Source organism: Anopheles marshallii, chromosome 2 (assembly GCF_943734725.1).
Source record: "Anopheles marshallii chromosome 2, idAnoMarsDA_429_01, whole genome shotgun sequence".
NCBI lineage: Eukaryota > Metazoa > Arthropoda > Insecta > Diptera > Culicidae > Anopheles > Anopheles marshallii.
This window is the reverse complement of record NC_071326.1, coordinates 68,029,532-68,052,843: the sequence shown is the minus strand read 5'-3', so window position 1 is coordinate 68,052,843 and position 23,312 is coordinate 68,029,532. Positions and strand designations below refer to the sequence as shown.

Genomic DNA, 23,312 nt, shown 5'->3' with positions numbered 1-23,312 from the left:
AGGAAACATAGATAACCGTGAACTAATTCTCTCATGAAATGCATAAGATGCAGTGAGAACATTCACCGAGCGATCAAGAGAGTAACATAGAAAACAGAGAATCGAACCCAAAAACCATGGCAACCTAAAAGGCAAAGGGCCAACGAATATTTCCACACTTACAGCACACGTATAAACACAAAACAACGCAACACCAACGCATACGGAATGCTTCGCGATTCTCTCTTGGAGGTTTTCCAATCCAAGCACACAACGCACGGAAGCAGAACCGTTTCAGATGTGTTGCCGGAGCTCGAGCGAAGAACTAAATCCAACCGAACGGGTTGAGAACCAATACAAAACTGCGTTCGCGTGCACGGAACGCATGCCCCACGGAGCAATTTTTACCCCGCAGCTAAGACTGCTCCTGCACAGTTGGCGATTGTCGCAATTGCGACGGCGACTGTGCCAAAGACTATACCAGAAACAAATTTGAGCGACTTCTGAATTAAATTCAAATTAATTTAGTTTTGTGCTAATAAAATGGAATAAAGTAATATTTTATTTGAGTAAGTTTACGCGTTGGAATAAATAAAGAGATTGTATTTATTTTTTATTTCTTTATTATTACATTTTGACGGCTCTTTGCCGTATTATCATCCATATATTGGCTGAAAAGAGTACACATTTCTCAAAGCATTTCCTCGTTGTCTTTTGCCTTATCCTGGGCATGCTCAGTTAAAAGGCTCCGTATTATTATTTTTTAGTTTTTATTAAAGCATAAAATGGTCGTGCTCAAGAAGTTCAAGAAATGCTCCGCTATCGCACACAACTGCATGTACTGTATTGTTTACGTTGCACTTACTTCAATGTTGTTGATGCTGCATCCATAACCTCGATCATGACTGGAATCGATGTAAAGTGCTGTTTCGAACTAAAAACAAGGCACCGGCACTGCAGGCTAAAACTAAAAGAATTATCATATATTGGGATCGAGACAAATGCTTCGAAAGCGCCAAATACGAACGTTGAAGCTGCTGGTGCGACAATTCTGCAAGACCCGGTGTTAGCCGTGGTCGAGCATTCTTGATGTTGACTGTTTTCAAACACCATCTGTGTTAGCCTTTTGTCAATCAAGTCACGTCAAACACGTTAATCAACTCACGTTTCGCAAAATAATATATACATTGCTCACTGTATAAAATTACACAACTTATTTTAAATAAGATTCGATAATGATTTTTGATACCGGTTCGACCAAATACGTAAACTGTGTGTGCCGGTGTGTGAAAATTTAAACAACTTTGACAGCATAAATGTCGCAAAATTTGTTTGTGAGCAGACAGAGCAACTTTTGTCGCTAACTGTGCAGGAGCAGTGTAGCAATTTCACTGCGATATATATGATAAGAGCGGATTTTATGATATATAAAATGAAATTTCAATTGATGCACTAGAAAATGTGCGTCAAACAACAGAAAAAAATGTTGTATAGTGCGTTTCTATTCCCATCCGAAAACAGCTGTGAGCAGTGCAATCCCGTTGTGCGAGAGCGCTTCGATCACCGCTGTTGCGAGAGAATGACCATTGAGAGAACACTGCAGCGAATGCAGTGAATAACAGACACCCGAAGGGCCCCTTCCTCACTCCTTGCTCCCTTCTTTCACACCCCCTCTAAAGGCTAGACAATCCCGATCTTGCGCCAAAAAATGAGCCAACAAATGAGCCAATAAAATTCATCCCGATGCTCCTTGGGTTATTATATTAAATTAAAAAAAGGAAGAAAACTCACACACATTCACACAATAAATACGAGTTTTATACTATGAAATATCTTTTATAAAAGTAGCTATTTTATCTCTGAACCACTATGACTATTGTGGAGTGTTTTTTTTAACTCTAAAGTGTTTGTTTGTCGTTATTTTGTTTATATTTTACACTGAATGTATTTTTTACATTTTTTAACTCTTTCAATACATTTTTTTTCATTATTTTTACGTTATTTTTAGGAGTCTATGAGCTCATTTTATTTCTGTATAAATGTTTCCAGATCAGACTTGACCACGTCTCCTAGGTCGTATGAGTCAACAGTAATATGAATAACTGCTTGGAGAGTTTATCAATCTTTTAAATATTCATTCATTCGAATAAACAATTCAACATGAATGTAAACACGTGCATTTCCTTGTTGCAAATCCAGAATACTTTAAAGAAAATACGATAATCAAACGTGCAGCGTGTATGTGTATCGATCCAGAAGCCATCCCTTCCACAACGCTCATAAACAACATCGTTTCCTGTCTCGGCGTCACCCATGTCACGACTCGGATGTGCTGATGGAGAACATCCATGCGGTTGGACATTTGCCACCGAGCACTAGCTTAGTTGCAGCACTGCCCTACACCGATTCACCGGTTCGACAAAGAATGTTTTGTGAGTGTGGGTGATGTGCGTTCTAATTGAGCGAGGGCAACAAAAAGAACACATTTGCAGCTGCTTGCACTACGCGTTTGATGGGTCAATGTACCAGTTTTCAAAAGCCAAAGTTGGCGTGCCGGCTAGTTGGTTGGTTAGTCATCGTTATTTTGCCGCCTGTTGTACCATGCGTCACTCGAGCGATATTAGCGTGACATTCTTTGGTTACACTTAATAAGATTCGGGTGAGATAATTGCAACTGCACTTTGGTAGTTGGTGGGTAGCTATTTTTAACATCTAGCGAACGTACTCCAACAAAGGACAATTGCTTGAATGAATCTCATCTCTTTATCATTTTTAACCTTTGAGATAGAAATTACAAAACCATGTCATATACTATTGATTAAGGATGTTAGAATACACCCGTAAAGCACCACAGGGAAGATGGATAAACACTATTTCCTGGCTTGAATTTTTAAACATTTTCTTAATACTTTCACCACAAAACAGGAACACTGTAGCCCAAATAGGAAAACGCCAAAATGTATGCAATTTGCATTCCTACTGTACCACAGTTATTAACCAACAAGCGCTTCACATTTCCTACAGTTTTTTTTATTATTTACTTTAATTAGATCCACTGTTGCAGATGCAACGGTTGAAGATTCTGGTCGAAGAAATTTATCCGTAGTGGTCATCGTAGCCCCGGTGGAATTTATGGACCGATTTCAAGTGGAGAGTACATTCAAATTATTTACTGGATAAAACACAGCCAGTATTTAATTTTTAGAACACAGCCTCACATTTTTTTTGGTACAATTTTAGTACAGTTCTCAAATACAATGACCACCACGAATGCCATAGTCTTTGCTGTTTGTTTACATTCGCGAGCAACGTGCTACTGACAGTTCTTCGCTTTGCCGGTTCAGTGCGATTGTTTTTTCTCTTGCAATTTCATAGCGCAAAGTTTTAGGCAAGGATATTTGTTAAATTAACGGCTAAATAGCCAGCAGAGTATTAGGATGGCGTCGACCAACATGCAGTTCGATGCTGCCATCGGTGGGAGCGTAACACTACCGAAAAGCGTGGATCTGGTCAGCTTTGCCGAGAGCCGGAAGGAAGAGGTGTGCCAGATGCTGCGCAACATGACCAGCACAATGCACCAGCGAAAGCTAATGCATCAATCGCTACCCATTCATATGCGCCGTCGGGCCATGTCGTACGATGTGAAGCGTTTGCCCCGCAAGTTCCGTACCGTGCACCTGGCCCAATTCAGCAAGAGCGGCGTGTCGGAGAAGAAAAAACGACCCTCTCGCAAGTTCCGGCGCAAGGCGCACAATTTGCTCAAGGAGTACGAACGACGGAAACGAGCGTTCGTGTGGCTTGAAACGCACGTCTGGCACGCGAAGCGGTTCCGCATGTCATCCCGCTGGGGATACAAGATACCGCTAACACCGTACAATAAAGTGTACCGGTCGAGCTATCGGGCCACCTCGAAGCACTGTTTGGTGCATGATCTTTCGTACGAAGGTTGTATCGAAATTAGTGGGGCGGAAACCATTCTGAAGGAAGGCTTGCGCAGGTTATGTAGCGAGCAAACAGGACTGACCGTAGCTGCGAAGGCATACACGGCTGGGCAGCGTGCGGGTTACGTTTGGCTGTATGAAGATGGTGCGTATCCGTACAATTGTCTCGGCAGGGTGCGGTTCGTATGGCGTACAACTGGAATCTGTAATAACACCGAACGGCGAACTATCTGGATATTTGCTCATCCAACGTTTTACCGCCCGTTGGTCGAACAGTTGGTCCAAGTTTTTCAGCTCAAAAATGCATTACGTGAAACGAATCAAACCATTGCAGACATTACAAGGAATCCAGCCGAAATTCGCTGTCCACGCTATACTTCCAAATCCGGTGTGGAGGTTGTGGAGCTAAAGGACACTCTGAATCGATTTCATCTCACGGGACCTCTTTCTCATGCGACAATCGTTAAAACGTTTCGTTTGTTCACTCCACCAACACAGACGAAACAGACTCACCGGACCTGGTGGAATGACTTTATCGACAGCACACCGAAGTACAACAAAATACTATCGCAGCAAACGAGCTACTGGGCGGACATCAAAGACCTTACCACACCGGGCGAACTTAGTCCGGGAGAGGTGATTGCTCTGCTCGTGCAGGATCCGCGACTGAATCGACCCACCAGACGCACCAAAGCACTGCCGAATGTGCCTACACGATACAACTTCACACAAGGCATCCCGCCTGAGCTGGTGCAACCCCGAGCGATCAGGAGCTTTTCACCCCTGTGGGACGAAACGATCCGGCAGCGTATTGGCGCAGAAATGAAATCGACTCACGAGTTGAATCAACTGCGTAGCGTCGAAACATTGCTACCCGGAGAACCGTGCGTGTCGGAAACACATCTTCAGCCACTGCCTATCCTTTTGCTGCAATCACCCGGTTCGCAAGATGCCGACTACAAACGACTCGGATACGGTTCCGGCTGGGAAGTAATCGTGCCCGCCGGGTATGGCTTGGCCGTGTGGCATTCGTTGGTGATGTGGGGAGCGAAACCGGTCGGACAGAAGGAACTGGACATGGTCGCGCTTGAGTCCGGGCACGACCGGTCCGGTGTGCCGGATACGGTGTTTGGTAAAGATGAAGCCGTTCACAAGCATTCGGAATCATTGAGCAGATACTTTAAGCGCCCGAACAATAAGCGGGTAAACTACACGAAACTTGCCATTGCATCGCCATTCCGGTGTCCCTGGACACAGCTCGTTCAAGAGTGGAACGGTGCGCAAGGTGGGTCCGATCGGCCATACTTCGTGCTGCGCGATCAGGAAGCACTGGCAAAGCTGAAGCTCGCTTTGGATCGCAAATTTAACGTTCATTCTATTGGCCTTTCACCGGATGCGCTCGTACCCGTCCTGCTAACTCTTAAAACGCGCGGCAATCCGGGCGATAATGCGATAATCTGCCTGCCCAATCGGGGTGACTTCCGCACGAACAAAACCAACCGCCTATCGGCCATCCATGGGCCGGTTTATGTGGAACCCGCACGTAAAGATCCACACGGCGCTGAACGGATCGTACTACGGGCGCAACATCTAAAAACACTGAAGCGGCTACGGAACCGACGGGTACGGGAGAAGATACGCTTGCAGCGTGCCAATCCGGGTGTGTTGGTGCGCATCCCGCAGGCAAACAACCGTGCACTGGTCGAGGAACAGCTGAAGCGGATGGCCGAACTGTGGCTACCGGCGAAACCGGCCACCATTCGCAACCAGTGCAGCCGGGAGTGCTTCGGCTATGTGACGCAGGGTGGATTTAGTCTGTCCGAGGGAACGGTCAACGGAATTGGATACGTAACGGCGAAGGGTTTAGTGAAGTTGTTTAAAATCTGTACCAAAGGTACGGTCAAGGTGCTCGTAAGGGGCACACGTACCAGAGGCTATCGCTTCGCCACGATACGCTTAGCATACTAAACACAGACAGAGAAGGAGGAGGAGGGAGCGAGGGAGATGATGAGTCAGAATTAGTTAAGTACACCATCGAACGAACGTGCCTAAAAACGATGTACTATAGAGATTGTTGAAATGAATAAACAAAAGCAAAGTAAAGCACCAATCAATCGGCATGTTTTTTAACCTAAAATATATTATTAAATCTCTTGCGATGTTCTTACGCACCGTACTAGGATTACATTAGTGTAGCTGATTAGTATTTGCCTTATACGGATTTGCCGACCTGCATAGCCTCTACCCTTTCCCTCGCACTTAACTCCTGACTCGAATGGTATCGGTTGCATTCGTAACATGCGTATTTGCTCTTTAGTTGACTAACGGTCTTTAATGCAATAAACTGGTGCACTATTTGTTGCCTTTGTTGCTCCGAATCCTCGTAATAATTTGCCGAAATGGAAAGAGTGCAGTTTCGAACTCGAACGATACATCAAACCGTGGACGTTTAGTTGCCTATCCGCAAAGATACCGACGTGCCGACAACGGGAGGCTAATGACTATTGCTCCATTTTTATAGTGGAAACCGAACGATTTCTGACATCTTTTATGGTATCACCTACTAAAGTCACTAACTAAACCCAACTCTAACCGAAACCAAACAAGAGAATTTATGAACTGAACTCGCGTTAAGTCGGAATAGATTGCTACATATATGTTAAAATATTATCGCTAAGCGGCATGGAGCTTCATTTGGCAACTGCAGTTAGTTCATAGAAAGTAATTGGTATCATTATTTAATTAATTCACAATATTACTTCCATTCGTTCGGCAAATCGGAACCATGCGGTCTGGGATTGTGCAATGGAACGGTAAAAATTAAAATAAAACAACAATAATGCTGACTGTATTGTGATAAGTTTAATAAACATCTCGGTTTTCCATTCGTTTTGCCACGAGCCATTTCATCACTCATTGTCGTTATGCTGATTGATAGTTGATGAGCAAATTCTACTGGTTATCATTCAACGAATCACTAAAGGACACCCAATTCCAAACACGATCCACAACTGCTTCAGCGGTTGTCATTTGACATTGCAGTTACATTACGTTTTCACATAAGAAAATCCCTCTCGTCCAGGGATTTCTACACTGTTTAGCCGATTGCGTCTTTTTACAGTCTTCATCTTTAGATTCTGGTACACTTTACGGTGTCGTCAGATAGGGGAAGATGTAATAGATTCCTGGTGGATACGAAGTGTCTTACCATGTACAACTTCTTCGTTCCGGTGTAACGTCTGCAGTTTGAACCAAACCTTGAAAGCAGTTTCCTTACTGTTTTTGTAGTGGCTGTTTCAAATCGACTGATAGTGTTGTCAAATTTTGACTGTACAAAATACGAGAGCTACAAAACACGAAATAGTGCTGGCCTTTCCATTACATGGCAGGGTCCTCGCATGAAAAAAATGATGATTTTTTTGTTTGCTGAGGATCGGATACGAAAACATGATCTTTCTGACTTTTGTAAGACTCTCTATCACTCGTAACAAAACGATTACTTGTTGGTTGGATGTTAAAAGACCTTTAATTTAGACGTGTGTTCAAGTACAACTGAAAACAAAGCACGAAACAATAAAGATGATATAGTTAAAAGGATAGAAAAAGCAACAGTTACAATACAAACAAATAAAAAGAAAAATTTGCATTAATAGAATAACCAATTCTGGACGAAATGAAGTTGCAAACAAACAATTCACTGGAAGTGAAATGTTTCACTAATACTACCTGGACATCGGTTCGTGACTATAAATTAAAAAAAGTTAAACTTTTTCTTCCCCACTCTATGCTGTATACGTATTCCCAACCCTGCTATTCGCTAAAGATTGCGTTCCAATTCTGTCCCAATGTTCAATACTTTTGTGTTTGTATCTTGCGCCTGCTTTAACCTCTGTTCATAACTTTCCCGATAAAACCCCTGTATACCTTTTCGTTTTTGCTTCAGCCATACACATCGTTTGGGCCATTATCACGCATAAGGATTTTTTTTAAATTTGTTATATGTGTCGAGAGCACTTTTTTGTTTTATCTATAACGTGATGGCAAGTTCTACACAAAAATGCTAGTAGTAAGTAGTTTATCAGCGCACCCTACTCTCCTGTTCCACCCAATTCATGCGATAAGAGCGACCTGCTGTTTACTATCGGATCATTATTTATCGGGGAATTTTACAGTATGATTTGCGTGTGTGTGTTTCAACCGGGGAACCTCTTTTAAACGCTCACAGCATATACGCGCTACGGAAAACAGTGCAGGAAAATAGTGTTGTTTTAAACATTGACTCAGTTTCTGTATTGTGTTGCAGTCCGTTTTTAGCATAGTTTACCTTCCATTTTTTGGCTTTTGCGCTTTTCAGCTACTTGTAATGATTGCTTTCGACGACACGTTCTGAATAATTTTAAGGTTGTTTTAACTGTTTGTTGTTTTATGTTTCTCTCTCTCTCTTTGCTTTCGCGTTACTACATTAATGCGTTAATTCGCGGTATGTTAATCTTTTTTGCGGGTGTTTTTAGTTTTTTTTCTCTCGTTCTCGAGTTCACATAACTTACAAGTTGCATTAACAGAATGTGAAACACGCTTTGGGAAAAACAACCGATACTACAGTTGGATGCTATTAATATGCTTTTCCGTCTCGCAAATATGTATGTATATCCTTTTACGTACGATTTTGACGAATGTAAGCGAACAATCTGCGAATAAGGACACCGGTTTGATTGGTGCCCGGGGATGGATGCAGTCACGCTACGACGCTTCACTGACGAGGAACATGATCATCGATGAATTTCTGCAATTTAAAAGAGTTACGCTTGAGACCATCGTACATGTGGTTTGCTTCTATTATCTTCCTACCTTCATATCGCTCAATTCTGCATCGCAGGAGCTGTGGCCCAGTCCCTGGTACGTTTGAAAGTGCGAGTTCTTCATGAACGATTTCAACACACTGGACGATAATTGACCAAACTTGTAGAACACGATTGGATCACAGTCACCGTGACACTGCAGGATCTGTAGCAGAAAGATAAATAGATTTACATTCGAAATTGAATAAATAATCGACTGTTTTTACATACCGGCACCGTATCGGGACACTTTCGCACGCTCGGGAAGCTTTTGTGCAATGGCAACCAACAGGAGAGGGCCATCACACCGGCCAACGGTTCGGCAAATGTTAAGCCCGCGTACAGGGCAAGGGCACCACCCTGCGAGAACCCACCGAGCATGATCCGGTTCGAGGTAATACCGGCCTTCATTTCACTCTGTATCAGGTCGTGTACGTATCGGGTCGCTTTCTTGATGCCTTCCTCATCTTCCGGGTCGCTGATCGATATGGATTTTAGATCGAACCACGAGTTCAACCGAAATCCACCATTCATCGTGACCGGCATGTTCGGTGCGGTTGGACAAATTACCTTCATGTCCGGCGTACGGAGTGAACCCATCGAGGTGGCCCAGCCGTGACTACAAAGGAACGAAAATGAAACATTTATAACCATTGTACTGAAACATATAACCAGTTCGGCATCTTAAATGCTAAGCTCTCCCATTTTCTATTAGAATCCTTCTCTGCTCCTTGGAAAGCAAAGTATCCACGATAGTCATGAAGGTTTCCCAAGGCGTCACTGCTGCTGACGAGGGTGACAATGAAATTACATAATTAAATCAATGTGTCCACATGTAACAGTGTGAAGCCTTTTAGCAAGCGTCCCATCTATGCACAAGGATCCGTACACTAGGCCGATGGTCGAGCTGAAGGTCACTCAGTGCGAGGAACAGGTATTGTATATGTGGGTTTGTGTGTGTTTGTACCACGAAACAATGGAGGAAAAAAACGGTTCATATTGTCACACCGAGTGTGCAGCGGACAGTACGCTAGCCTGCTGTTCCGAAGACCAAAGTAACGGGGGAAAATTGATTTTTTCCATCGCTTTCTTCGCGGCAGTTATCACCATTTGTCCCTTTACATTACGGACTGCCAACATGTGCCAGCCTGGAAATGTGTTCCTTGCTAATCGCTCTTGGGGCATTTTTTATTTCTCCCACAGGCCACTATACCGCCCAGCACACGTACCCGGTATCACCAAGGCCATGCAGGAAGATTAGCTGCAATAGGGAGACAGAGAGAAAAAAAGAGAGAGAAACACAGAAAGAGGGAGAGATAAGAAACAGGTTCATCAAAACATCGATCGGGAATGTGTTTTGCAGATGCAGCTATTTTTCTCCCCGCACACAAAAACGGAGGTTTGCTGATGATGATGAGCCGTGATTAGAATTACAACCCACTTACCGTAGATGTGTGCTTCGCTATCGATGGAATGATAACAGGTGCAGCAGCCATTCCGGCAAAGTAGGATATACGGGTTTGGGCTTTGCCTTGAGCAAGGAGAAAACGGAACGAAACGGAAACACTGGATGCCTCACAACTAACGGATTTGGGTCTTCGTTTGTTTTTTTTTTCTGGACGCACTAAATTATACACTTTTCGCTTGGCACGCGGAAAATTTCACACGCGCTACCGTTCGAAAGTGAATGATTTTTCCTGCGACTGGTTCGGTTACTTTCTCTCTTTCCTTCGGTCGGTCGAATTGAGTTTTCTCTTACTTTCCCGCAAGGCTGGTGTTAAGTTTTCCCGACGCGCACCAACAAACGTACGAAGTTTGCACAAATTGCCGAAAGTGGGAAACAAATCCACGACAGATTGACAGCGACACTGTGAAACCTTATGCGGACATGGTTGATGACACTAAAGTGACATTTCATCACATAAATATTTTCAAAATGTTAATTTTTTGAACAATCAGCTCATTTATGAAAACCGTTAGTTTTCAAGCATTAAAAAAACATTTTTGTAACACAAAAGTTTCACACCCCTGACATTCACGGTTATTTCGTATTTTGGACAAATATGGTTATGTATGTTTGCTTCAATCGCATAAAATTACTCTGCATCATCAATTAATTGCCATAAACTAAAGAATTGTAAGGAATACACAACAATATGGCAACACAATTTTATTTTCCGTATCGGAACATTTAATTCTACTGTTAAATTGTGCCGTGCGCAGGACCGATTATCCGGCTGCGGGTAAATTAAGTCAAAGAAAGCCAGAAATGGTAGGCCTAGAACTTTGCAGGTTGTTGTACCGGTAAGGAAGAAGGAAGGAAGGTTAAATTGTGGCAAAGGGTTTCAGTGTCAGTGCAAGTAAGCGTATTGGCGCGTCTTCCCACAGTTCGCGCATTTACTGCTTATGAAATGTAATAAAGATCATACAACTTTAGTAAATAAGTCTTAAAATTACGATTCGGAATTCGTTACAGTAAAGAAAAAACATTTTAATGTCGTGGGTAAGTTTACTTAAAATGTCCACTTGTCTGTAGTGATATTTTGTTTTCATTGTTTGATTATAGTACGTTCTACTTCTGGTTGCTGCGCATTTCATTCGTCGTAGCACGTTTCTCTCATGCTTGTCGCTACAACTCGATTCATCATTGGGTGATGTGTGGTTGACGGAAATGTATTTTGTTGCTCGCTTTATTTCATTCAGAAATTTTGACGAATTCTACTAAGCGTTTATAGATTACTTGGATGAAACACGTGAAATAAACGGAATCTATAATTCCAACACTATGTACCATTAACACGGACAACGGAACTTGAAACTGGTTAACATCTTTCATGGAACTACATAAGATGAAACAGGCTTACTTCCGAAACATTTCCATGCAAATGATCAATTATACTACAATGAAATCATTGCTTATTTACTGTATAGAAAGGATACGTCTTGTTCTACGATATGACGACACGCTTGAGTGTGGTGTTAACATAACATCGTTAGCCGAAGTGTACTGAACATGAAGAGGAAATACAAGTACCGTAATGAGGAAATACGTATAGATCCAGCATTGGGTGTAGTAATTCAATAGGCTACCGAGTCCGTTTTTACTATTTTTGGTAGCTATAACGAGGCGTTCGTGTACGAAAGCTAGTCGTTCGAAGTTTTTAAAAACGTTCAAAAAGCGATTGTTAAACGAACCGTCCATACGTTGAATTGAATATGTTGCAACGCTAAAAACTAACCTTCGGTTTCACACATTTCTAGCCCACCCTAGCCTTTACAACCACGACGACCTCATTCTATCGCTTTTCTATATCACATAATTTCTACACGACGTCATCTCGTTTCTTGTTCTTGTTTAACTTACTGTTTCGCAATCTCAAACTCCTTCTTCTAAAGCTAGTAGTATATACTATCATTCTATTTCCAATAGTCGCTCTCGATCACCTTCACTAGCATTCCCGTGAATATCATCGAATAAAGATCATTACGTACGAAAATGGATTGACCCATTGGAACACGGATTGAACAACCGAACGCTACGCTTATCACAATCAGATAGAGAAAACATCATGCAAATACAGTTACTGTTTCGTCTAAACACTTTAAGAAATTGCGATAAATTGAATCACGTTGCTGTATAGTTGTTAGTTAAAGTGTAACTTGCTATAGAAAAGGGTAGAGCTTATCGTAGAATAGATATCGGTACGAAAATATGTGACAAATCGGCTCAAATTTCCTGTACGCACCGTATTGTCCGAATCGTGCAACCATGTTCTCGCCTCTATTGCATGCGAACTGATGGAAAGGAAACCAACTAAATCCATCACTACGCTCAGCACGTAAGACAACAATCTTGCACACTTGCGGAAGATCCACGGTATAACGGTGGATTTGTGTTTTTGTTTTTGTTTCGCACCGCGCATTTCGGCAGCACCCAGTCTACTAGGCCCTACGCCTTCTGTGTAAGCTGCAGCTGAACGATTACAAATATATGTTGACATTATGTAAATAGTAGCACTGTCACTTACGCGTTCTATCATCGCATATAACGGGATAAATATTGGGTAGATTGAAAATAGCTGATGTTCGGTAAAAACGTATCGGCGCTTTGTTTTCCAAAATATTTCTCTGTTTTGCTTTGTTTATGAATATATAGATCCTTTTCGCCTCGGTTCCTTATAGCAGTGGCTCAGCAGACGGGTCGGTCGTGTTCGGCTTTATAACACATGTGTTTGGCTCTCAGTTCTGTTCCTTTCCGTTACAATGATTGCTTGGTTTTGAAAGATAATACAATCATTGGTACTATACAATCGCATTGCACCATTTATTGCAAGCTTGCAATTTGCCGCTTCCGTTAACGACCCTATCTCCTTGTGAACACACAAATTACGTAGACTTTATCATGTTTGTTCAATGTTTTTCGATAGAAAAATATAATATAGTTGAATGAAGATTGTGTTGCTTTGTTCATCTCTTCAGTAGTAATCAGCAGTTGTCACCTTCGATCCTTGACCATTGCCAGCAATGTTACACCAGCTGCCTAAAACATGAACCAATATTCTCTGCCGATACCCTTCTACTATTCGCTTGTTCCAGCTCACGAATCCGTGGCCCGGAGCAACAAATTTCAAATTTTGGACAAGGGATAACGGCCGTCGAACATATTATGCCCTCTTACAGTGAAAAGTATTGCAGAAACTTTGCCGGCGGTACGGGTTGCGTTTCGTTGTTATTGCTATTGCCCGCTTCTTGGACGCGTTGCCGAAAGTCGGGACACTGGTCAACGATACAAGGGTGTCCGGCGGATGGCCAGAACAGGCAACGACACAGCCGACAGAAGGCTAAAATTTCCGCATACTGTAACTCTTCGCGTACTCCATACATTCTGCAAAAAAAAGGAAAAAATAGAGTTCAAAGCATCAGTCTCAGTCCTGAGAACCGAGGTAAGACACAGCCACACATACTTTCTCAAGGCGTGATAGATCGCTTGCCAGTTGCGGTGCCGCTCCTTCGTATCCTGCAGACACATCTTCTCTAATATCACATCAATTTGCTGCTTGGTAAAGTGATAGTGCGACAGCTCACGCCAAACACGTTGTTCGGAGATGAGGGCCGCCATTAGCGACCATGCGGAAGCAGAAGCTTCCAGGTCCTTGTAGTCGGTGATTCGGAGTATGATTTCTCGCACACACTCCTCGGGCAGGTCGTGTAGTTTTGGACGAATGTTTGGACCGGGCTGGAAAAAGCAATTCCATCAAAGCATTAGTGCTGCGACCTTGGTGGATGGTGTCATGGTCATACCTCCTTAATTTCAATCTGACTAGCTATATCCTGTATGCGCTGGATTGTTTGCACATGCTCAGCCCACAACGTTTGGCTACCGAGCGGTTTGCCCCAGCACTTTTGATTCTCCTGATTTAGCAGCGCACGCAGCTGCTGTACCAGACCACGCAACACATTAATGTTCTGCTGCGAGTCGCTTACGTGCGTGGCCACTTCCTCCAGCATCTGCAGCAATAGCCGTTGGGCACCGCCCGGAAGACTGGTGATTCCTTTGCTGGACACGAGCAAACGCAACAGGGCGCACACATAGTTAAATCGGCGGCCATCGCGCACCGAGCTGCGAAAGTCTAGCCGTCGAACCGCCTCGCCAAGTCCATTGAAACCGGCAATCTCGCGAGTACACTTCAGCGTAATGTGACAGTGTGGTGGTACTACTTCGTTGTCACTAAAACCGAAGATTGAAAGATCATTATTGAAGCTATTCAACAAGTTTTGTTTGCATTCTATAGGGGCCAAACGTTCACATACCCATTCTCATTATCATTTTCAGTGTCACTAGTATTGCTGCACTCCGAAATGCACCTGAAACGAAGAAAACAGAGAAGAATTTATTACTCATTACATCAATTACAAAGTAAAATTGCACAAATTACATCACGAAAGGGCATCAAATGATTTATGCTCTGCTGTAAGGGTGTACACAGCATTGTAACAAGCGCTTCAATTAATTCCACAATAAAACATTTAAAGCCCGGGTGGTCAACGTATTGTTAATGCAGTAAGAAACCTCCAACAAAACATTCGTTTCCACAGCGGCTGGTGTGTGTGGTACGTGGAACATTTCATCGATACCATCGATGCGTAACGGAGGCGCATCCATCGATTTTACACGCTCTGTCTGCCGGTCATCCACGCTTTAGATGCAACAGTTCGCCTTTCCACGGACGTGTGTCTAACATCTCTTTGCTGAACACGCCACGGTTATCACGGTTTGACGGATATCCACATACTCATACTCTCAGCCTTCTCCACATCCATCGTTCAGTTCAACAACAGTTTGCATCATCAGATTTGAATGAAAGGAAAATCGGTATGTAAAACGCTTGAAGGAAGGAAAATTTTGCTTCAGGTCGTTCATACGATCGGATTGGTTTGGGGGAGGGCAGCCATCGCTGTAATTTGCACCTCCCAGTGATAGGTAATATTGAAATGGAAATTCAATCACCGTGCTCCTGATCTTTTTTTCACCCTGTTTCTGCAACTCAAGTAACACAGGTGGTATCCATCACAACTGAAAGTTTTGTGTTATTTACACTATCAATATTACATTTTTTAAGCAAAACACTTTTCTTCTAAATTCTGCGCTAAAATACTTAGTTCAACTTATTGCAAAGTATTTGTTGTGCGATCAAAATTTCGCAGCGGAAGAGAATCGATCTGTTTACTGTTGCTCGTAGCAACATTGACAGTACGCTACTATGATACTATTCGTGTTTAGTATCGAGTGTTTATTACTTACGCCTTATTTCTATCTAACGATTCTTTATAAAAAAATTGCACACAAACCAAAACCAAATTTTTCGAAAACATTGTTAGCTTTCAGGGACTGACGTTGTTTGCATGACGAGGAAAACTCCTGGAAATGATCATTTCTTTGTAGCAAATTATCCGGGAAAATGATGATGAAGATTGACAACACAACCCCAAGATTTGCGACCATTGAGACTGATCTATTATAAGAGGTGTACATGCATATAAAGTTGATCTACGACCATTTATACTGCAACAATCTTGTCTACCCTTTCCTACTTTCTTGTAAAACATCCAACACATGCTGAAATCCTCATCATCATCACTGTCCGAGTATCCATCCACAACATAACCGCTCGGGGGAGCATCTACACAAAGCGTGGATCTACCGTTGAATCCATCCATCCATCGCTATGACGTCACGTCTTGTAGCGGAAAGTGAAATCCACGGCGAGTGCAATTAAGTCCGCCCCGGAGGAAAGTAACAACAGACAAACACTACTCGGATGTGAGGGTAATTTGTTTTCCCGCTTGTTTTTTGTTTGTTTGTAAAGCCTTTCTGCTGATGAAGTCTGTTGCCTATGGCGGCCATAACGTTGAAGCGCCACTCGAATTGAACGGAGGTGTCGATCATTTCGAATAAAAGTAAAAGCGTATCAAACCCAATTATTGGAAAAGGGATGGAATCGGAGCAGTTAATACTAGTTTAATAGCTATTGCGTACTAAACTGTACATCAATTTATGTAGTTTCACAAATAAAGATCCAATGCGTCTGGTGACACTTCTCACGTGTGCAATGATTACGGATGTAACGATTCAACATGACCTCCAAAATAAAATAAAAAAATATCCAACGATTTAGGAAACAAACAGTTACACCTTAAGCGAAATAGTTTGACCTACTTCTGGTTTGACCCATTTCCGGGCTCAGCACGCTTCCCTTCTAAGAATCGTGTGACGGTTAACCTTACGAATATGGTGCAAGTTGCCAACAAGGCGTAACCACCACCAATACTCTGCTTTGCGAAGAATGTCCAATACGGCGATGGTGCGTGCATCAATTTCGAGAAAGTTTGTACTGGAAAGGTATAACAATTATTTCTGGAATTCCATAAATAACCTTGAGCTCGCCGGTATGGCTAGGCCGCAAACAATCGATTATATATTGCACTCCATGTTTACTACAACCAGCCATTTCACCGCGTCTAGTGTGGCCTGTTCAGTGCTTACTGGCGTATACCCATAGTAAAAGGAGTCATTTGCTTACCAGTTCGTCTTTAATCACACAATCAACAGATGAACATGCCAGAACCAACCTGGGCTTATCTAACAACTGCACTATTATCACATTGCAGTGTCGCGAACATCTCGCACATAACACGGTTTCATCCACAGTATTGATTGAACTGCTGGAGAATTTATCCCCAGAATCACGTAGCTGGAGTTGTGGGCGAGCGAGGAAGGTTATATAGTGCCTGACCATTGCAAGGTTCTTGCCAAACACAACAAACCACATGCCGGTGACGGCAGGTGACGAGAAAGTGCTACCGCAGAAAAGCTAGTTTGTGACAAAACAACCATGATGAAGAGCACCATAGCGGGTGTAGTTTTTATTCTGCTGCATCTACTGCACCATTGTAGTGCTACCAATGTGACAACGATGGTACTGAACGGAGAAACACCCACTTCGGGCACTATAACACCAAGCACATCGGAACACATCACCATGAGGAGCAATACAACGCTTACCGCGAGTGAATACAGTGACGGTTACATTCAAAGTGGAAACCCACAAGTGTCTACTACTGGCATGTCCGTTACAACTATTACTGCATCTGTAGAGCGTTCAGAACAAGTGGCCAGCGCGTCACCAACAACTGAGCAACCGAGAGTAGAGTCTATGCAAAAGACGGACAATAATACAAACGTTGAACAGAATATTTCATCTAGTACTGAAAACCCATCCAGCATATATCCAATTCAGAAGGATACAAACTTGTCCAATAAGTCGACGGACGAGCTAGTGTCATCATCAAAGGTGAATATAAAGGATTCCGGTGACGAATTGGATGAAAGTGACGTTGATACCGACGATCGTGGTTCAATTGCAGAAACAGAGGTATCCGATCCGTACAAAACGGAAGCACTATCGACAGCCACGGAAGAGGACAAAATCGAGAATGAGGCTGCAACACCGCTGCCAGAAGATTTGCCAAGGGCTGGTGTGAAGATGGGTGATGCAGACGTACGGGATGATGCAGAGGACGATTATGAAAACGTTTTAGAAACATCTTCGAAGTCCGATAACGATACAGAAAGGAATGGAACGTCCGTCGTAACACCAATGTATATGGACAATACAACAAATCTAAACCTACACGATACGGATGGAATAGAAGTACAGGTGCTAGCAGAAGATATGATGGACCCAGACGCTCAAGTCGACAGTATTCCCATTTCTGATGATGCTGTTACGAATTCTTCTGCTGAGGATATACCTTTACCACAGAATGAAACACCACATTCTGCTAATACGAACAGTGCCAGCGGGACGTCAGGTATGGATAATATATCTACCTCACCAACTACCTACACAAGTGAGTTGAATACAACAGATGAGAAAACAGATATCAGCGCGAGTGATCCAGAACCGGTGCAGTATTTGCCTAGTTTTGAAGAGCCCATCGTTGACTTTGGTAACGAAAACAACCCAAACGCACAACAGCAAACCAACAGTAATGGAGCTGAAGGAGTTCCTTCAGACAGTGACAAGTTAGCAAATACGACACAAGAATATCATACTGCTTCACACGTTTCAGATTCGTTGGGTGGTTTTGAACATGTGCATGTTTTGGCCGACGATATAAGCCTAAACTATCCTGAAGATCCGAGTATTAATGATAACAGTGAATCTGATCAAAAACCAATAGAGCAAACAAGCGACGATAGAAAATCCAGTACTGTAACTACATTGTCTGAATCCGATGGAATAACTTCAGAATGCCATAGTGCTCCATGTCAACCCCTTAATAATGCTTCTGATATTAATGATAAGACTGGATCTTTCCCACAATATACGTCAAATGATCAGGAAAGTATTTCAAACCTACAAAATACATCAGTTGGTACGCCACCTGGTAATGATCCTCAACCTGTGAAAGCCAACGAAAACAATTCGTCGGCTTTAGATGCAACAGTGCAAGATACGCCGGTAGGAAGACCGGTTAACGATTCGGTTGATACAAACATTCCTAGAAACGTGCCTGATGAAAGTTTAAGTGAGTCACAACCTGCAACGGAAAGGAATAACGTAGGCTCCTCTATGGACGGAGCTTCACCGCCTATTCCAGGGCCAGATTCACAGATACCTGAGGTTGTTGAAGATACGCCACCAACACTTGATGAAACACAAACCCCGCAAGCTAATTATAGCACCCAAATCGCACAGAGTGAAATGACAAAAGTGAAAGATATCACAACGAATGGTCAAATATTGAAGAAAATGTATACAGTGCCGATGGGAAGTGTGTTGCAAATTCATCTGAAAATGGGCGAAAATCAAGAAGTAACCGCAGCGTCCAAAGTTCCTGAGATACCTCAAGAACAGTCGTCTACCCCAGATAATGAAGGTGTGGAGCGGTTTAATAACGAACCTTATCATCAGGACTATGCCAAAGAGATCGTTGAAGTTTTAGCGGATGACATTACGTTTGGGGAAGATGAGAAAGAAACTGACAAAGACAGCCGTTCAATGGAAGAAAATTCGAAAGATTCCTTCATTACAACTACCACCTTCAAACCATACTTCGTTTCGGATAGTCATGAAACAACATCACCATCGGCAAAATGTCCGTTTTCCGCCAAAACTCTAGACACAAAAGTATCTAAGGATGAGCAACAACGAACTGTCCAGCATCGTCCCGAGGGTAAGATCGTTGAGGATCCTTATTATTATGAGGTAGATCCATTCTGTCTAACGCGACACCACGTGCTGATACCGGCTGTTCCCGTCATTCTACCGCAGTGGTGTTTCGTTCCGGACACTCCAGACTTTATGTGTCCCAGATACGATTTGGGTTTTCACATTGCGTTCGCGCACGAAACACAACGCGACATGTACTACCGCTGCGTCTACGGTCAGGCGGTCCTGCTCAAGTGTCCCAACCTGCATTATTGGGATGATGAAAGAAAGATCTGCATGCTGATGTCGGACTTTAACCACTATCAACGTCACTATCATCCATCACGCAATTTGTACGATCAAGCGCCTCATCACCACTGTCAGCACTGTCGGCGAAACTTTCTACTTCCCCAGGATCTAGATCCTGCAGCGCAATGTTCTGACCGTGTACTGCTCGCCTGCAACACCGATGGTACGTTGTCGGTGTACGAATGTCCGGGGTTTTACTATTATGATCGACAAATACAGCTGCGTTGGTATCCGGATGTCGAGCGATGCGATTATCCTGCGGATGGTGATGGTCCGTGGCGTTAATAACTGGTTTTGCGAAGAACAGAACGGCAGAATGTCGATGGAATATTATAACTAACCCTTGTAAGGAATAGCACATTCAAATTCTTACGCACGCTTACAAAATCAAATGAAATAAAGTGGCTACTACCCAACAGTTGCAGTGCTTTAATAAATGTCTGATACGAACATTTGAGCAAAGCTTTCACACCCATAGCTATAGCAGAATTAGTTCCTGTAATAGAGACTCTACGTGGAGTCAATATAGAAACCTTCAACTCGAATAAAACAGCTGTTCAGATATATTTTCAGATCAATCCACAGCTCAGAAACGCCGAGCCATATTCCTCCATAACAAAAGTGAAATGCCTGTTCTAAATTGTCGAACGAATACAACCACCATACATGCGCACGCCAATACCGACCCCCTGTATATTATACACCAGTTCCTTGCCGAACTGTTGTTGCAGACGGTTGTTTACATAACGGAATCTTCATAAATGTCGCCCGTAAACTGCGGGAGAGAGCCAGCGTGTAGCAGATGACACATCTGCTGAAAGTGATGCACGTGAATGGGATGGGAAAGGCAACACAAATTGCGTTGGCGTGTGAGGAACATAATATCCCAAAAGGTAGAAACAACTAAAAGTAATATTCAAGCATGCGAACGATTCTGTTGATTGGTGCGGAACACAACTTCACACAAGAAAGAAAACCTTTTCAGGGGGCAACGCTGCAGCTAAGGTGTAAGAAAAAGTTATGTTCGGAAATATTACTTGTGACTGTTTTCTGTTTCATTTTTTTTAGTAATCTAATATGTTTACACTAAGCATGATCTTTCAGATGGTCAAAGATGGTACTATAGACAACTTTATGGTATAGATTCGGTTATTAGCTGATGCAATCGTAATAAACGGGATGAAAACCTGATAAATTTAAAGCAATGCTTCATCAGGAACGATATTTTTTTAAAAATTGACCGTTTTGACTAAATTGCTGAGATATTTAGCTCCTCTTCTTTTCCTTCTTCTATTCTATTCGAGTAGGAACGGAAGATATTTGGTTCAGTCATGAAGTTTTCTTTTAAATCAACCCTCCTCCAATATTGGTTTAGCCTGTGTTTTTACACTTCTTGTAAAATATCTACTTTCTGGTCAACTCCAGAAAACATCTGACAAACGACTCGTCGCTAGCGGGATACCAGTGTGGGCATGTAAATCGATTGGGACTGCTCGCATTGAGGCTCGCATCATTCTCTCTGCACCATGGTGCTGTTTGTTTACTTTTGCAGCTGACTCTTACTCTCTTAGTCTCTTCCGACTCAGTTTGGAGCAGCTCCGCGACATGCTCACGCAAAAAAAAAACCAATCGCGAGCAAACGAGGAGCAAAGAACGTTCATTAAACTCAGCTGACCGTTGCCACCAATGTTTCCAACATTGTGTGTGTGTTTTTTTATTGTTGTCGTTACGCATGTGTACAGTAAATAGTTGCACAGCAAAACCACAGAACCATCACAAAGCGATGGAACGTTGCGTACTTTGAGCAACAATATTACTTCTTTTGTACATTGGATTATTTAATGCCTCAGCAAATTTATACAATAACGCAGAATACATGTTGTATATTGTTTTTTAAGCCTCTACAAAAATGGAACATAGTTATTTATTTATCTGGATATGGGACCAAACACTTGCCACACATACTTAAAGCCTTTACGAAGTTCAGCAAAGATTTGAATCTACAACGAGCATACGTCTCTTGCGAGTTATAAAATTCAAACTCTATTTTTTGGTAATTATAATCTCTTTAATAGACAGCGTTTGATATATTGGTAGTCCTGCTTCACAGCAGAGACAAGATGTTAACAATAGGAAATGGGCCAATAAATTGCCATGTTATCAAACAAAGGCGGCTCGCAAACAATTTCAAACGAAACGACGAAATAACATTTTATCTGATCACTTTTGATAATGGAAAAAGTAGCAAAAAAAAACGTACAAAACAAACTAATAAACCATTATCAATAAAAACAACAACATTTCGATGGTTTCGGTGTTTTTTTTTTCTTCTTCTGTGTAGATAAAAAAGAGTCTTAGTCACGCATCAATTGTACAGTCGTGTTATAATCGACGTCAACAGGTGACACACCGAAAGTAGTAGCCTTCGCTACTGCGTATTGCAATAAATCCGTATGTATTGCTCGGTGCAATATCAAACAGTTAGGCACGCGCAGCAATAGTTGACGTTGTTTTACGCATCCATCCCACGGACTGGATGAGTCATTAAATTTAATTGGATTACCGCGCCCGCCAAACACTAATTATGAGAGCAAGCGCTCCAGCTAAGCTTGTCTGGATCCTTCTAAGGGATTGGCTTTGGAGCATGCTAGACAAATATTACCGCTAGAATGCCCTATAGATTGCTTTACGACTTCCCATACTCCAAATTATTACAAATGGGAGTATAAAATCACCTTGAAGCTTCTAAAATAAAGAGATAAATCATTATGTAACATGTCCAGAGATACATTCAGCCTCGGTGCTTTATATTACTGAGGTCCCTTAGGGCTACTTACCGTTTCCGCTTGACACACTCGAGCACCTTCAGCTTTTCCCATCCTTCGTCAGTCTTCACCCAGGAATCGCCGGGCGAGCGCCAATCTTTCGAAATAAAGGGCATCCTAATCGATGTTTTGGCAAAACGCTCCTCACAGAACTACGCACTACCTTCTCGTTCGAGCACTTGAAGGCAAAATCACCTTTTAATCGTAAATGTCACGGCTCTGAAGAGAGGCGAATATGAAATGCCGTTTCTTTATGAAATGCACCGACGTTCTTGCACCGCTTGCCTCGATTTAATCGACACGAAAATTTTAAACTTTGCACCGCCAAACAGGCTTATCCCTGTAGGATTCTCTCGGAAAGAAACTTTCCTGTAAATTTGACAAATCAGCCGGAAATATCTTCGCAGAAGACAAGCGCGATTCGTGTTACGATTGGTGGCATTAAATGGTTTTTTTCCCACTTGCTCTGACTGCATACAGCAACAAACACAAACACACTTTTAATATTGCTGCAAATTTACTTTCTCTATGCAACACCGATGCAATCCACCATTTCACTCACTCACACTGCACAGCGTCGGTCGGGAGTGTGCGGCTGCAGCTTCTTGTGCTGGAAATGCAGGGTAATTTGCAACGGTTTCACTCGGGATAATCACTTCCTTCTGACCGGTGGGAGAGGCTAGGGTACGGTCACGGCATGGATGA

At 42.7% G+C, this 23,312-nt stretch overlaps 3 protein-coding genes across 4 annotated transcripts; 1 reads left to right on the top strand and 2 right to left on the bottom strand.

The window, feature by feature from the left end:
• The first annotated feature begins 3,416 nt into the window (after positions 1-3,416).
• On the top strand, positions 3,417-5,888 carry LOC128708011 (ribonucleases P/MRP protein subunit POP1). The gene has a single exon (XM_053802968.1). The coding sequence runs from the start codon at positions 3,417-3,419 to the stop codon at positions 5,886-5,888; it is 2,472 nt and encodes an 823-aa protein (XP_053658943.1).
• Positions 5,889-8,670: 2,782 nt separating this feature from the next.
• LOC128709913 (acyl-protein thioesterase 1) lies at positions 8,671-10,254 on the bottom strand. The gene is made up of 5 exons (XM_053804950.1): positions 10,204-10,254; positions 9,988-10,019; positions 8,990-9,377; positions 8,769-8,924; positions 8,671-8,703 (listed from the first exon to the last, which is right to left on the bottom strand). Exons 1-5 carry the CDS (start codon positions 10,252-10,254, stop codon positions 8,671-8,673), a joined length of 660 nt encoding a protein of 219 aa, XP_053660925.1.
• Positions 10,255-13,432: 3,178 nt separating this feature from the next.
• LOC128719750 (F-box only protein 25) lies at positions 13,433-22,723 on the bottom strand. Of its 2 annotated transcripts, none has more exons than XM_053813380.1 (5): positions 22,620-22,723; positions 21,033-21,077; positions 14,060-14,486; positions 13,723-13,994; positions 13,433-13,643 (listed from the first exon to the last, which is right to left on the bottom strand). In XM_053813380.1, the coding sequence occupies exons 1-5, from the start codon at positions 22,721-22,723 to the stop codon at positions 13,433-13,435; spliced, it is 1,059 nt and encodes a 352-aa protein (XP_053669355.1). The 2 variants fall into 2 exon arrangements, with proteins under 2 accessions (XP_053669355.1, XP_053669354.1); XM_053813379.1 differs by lacking the exon at positions 21,033-21,077 and adding an exon at positions 14,570-14,623.
• Positions 22,724-23,312: the final 589 nt, after the last annotated feature.

Coding starts and splice junctions, on each gene's coding strand:
- LOC128708011 (XM_053802968.1), top strand. CDS start 3,417: ATGGCGTCGACCAACATGCAGTTCGATGCTGCCATCGGTGGGAGCGTA.
- LOC128709913 (XM_053804950.1), bottom strand. CDS start 10,254: ATGGCTGCTGCACCTGTTATCATTCCATCGATAGCGAAGCACACATCT. Junction 8,925..8,989: donor AGTGTCCCGATACGGTGCCG/GTATGTAAAAAC, acceptor TTTCTGCTACAG/ATCCTGCAGTGTCACGGTGA. Junction 8,704..8,768: donor CAGAATTGAGCGATATGAAG/GTAGGAAGATAA, acceptor TTTAAATTGCAG/AAATTCATCGATGATCATGT.
- LOC128719750 (XM_053813379.1), bottom strand. CDS start 22,723: ATGCCCTTTATTTCGAAAGATTGGCGCTCGCCCGGCGATTCCTGGGTG. Junction 14,624..22,619: donor GAGTGTGTCAAGCGGAAACG/GTAAGTAGCCCT, acceptor TCTTCGTTTCAG/GTGCATTTCGGAGTGCAGCA. Junction 13,995..14,059: donor GTCAGATTGAAATTAAGGAG/GTATGACCATGA, acceptor TGCTTTTTCCAG/CCCGGTCCAAACATTCGTCC.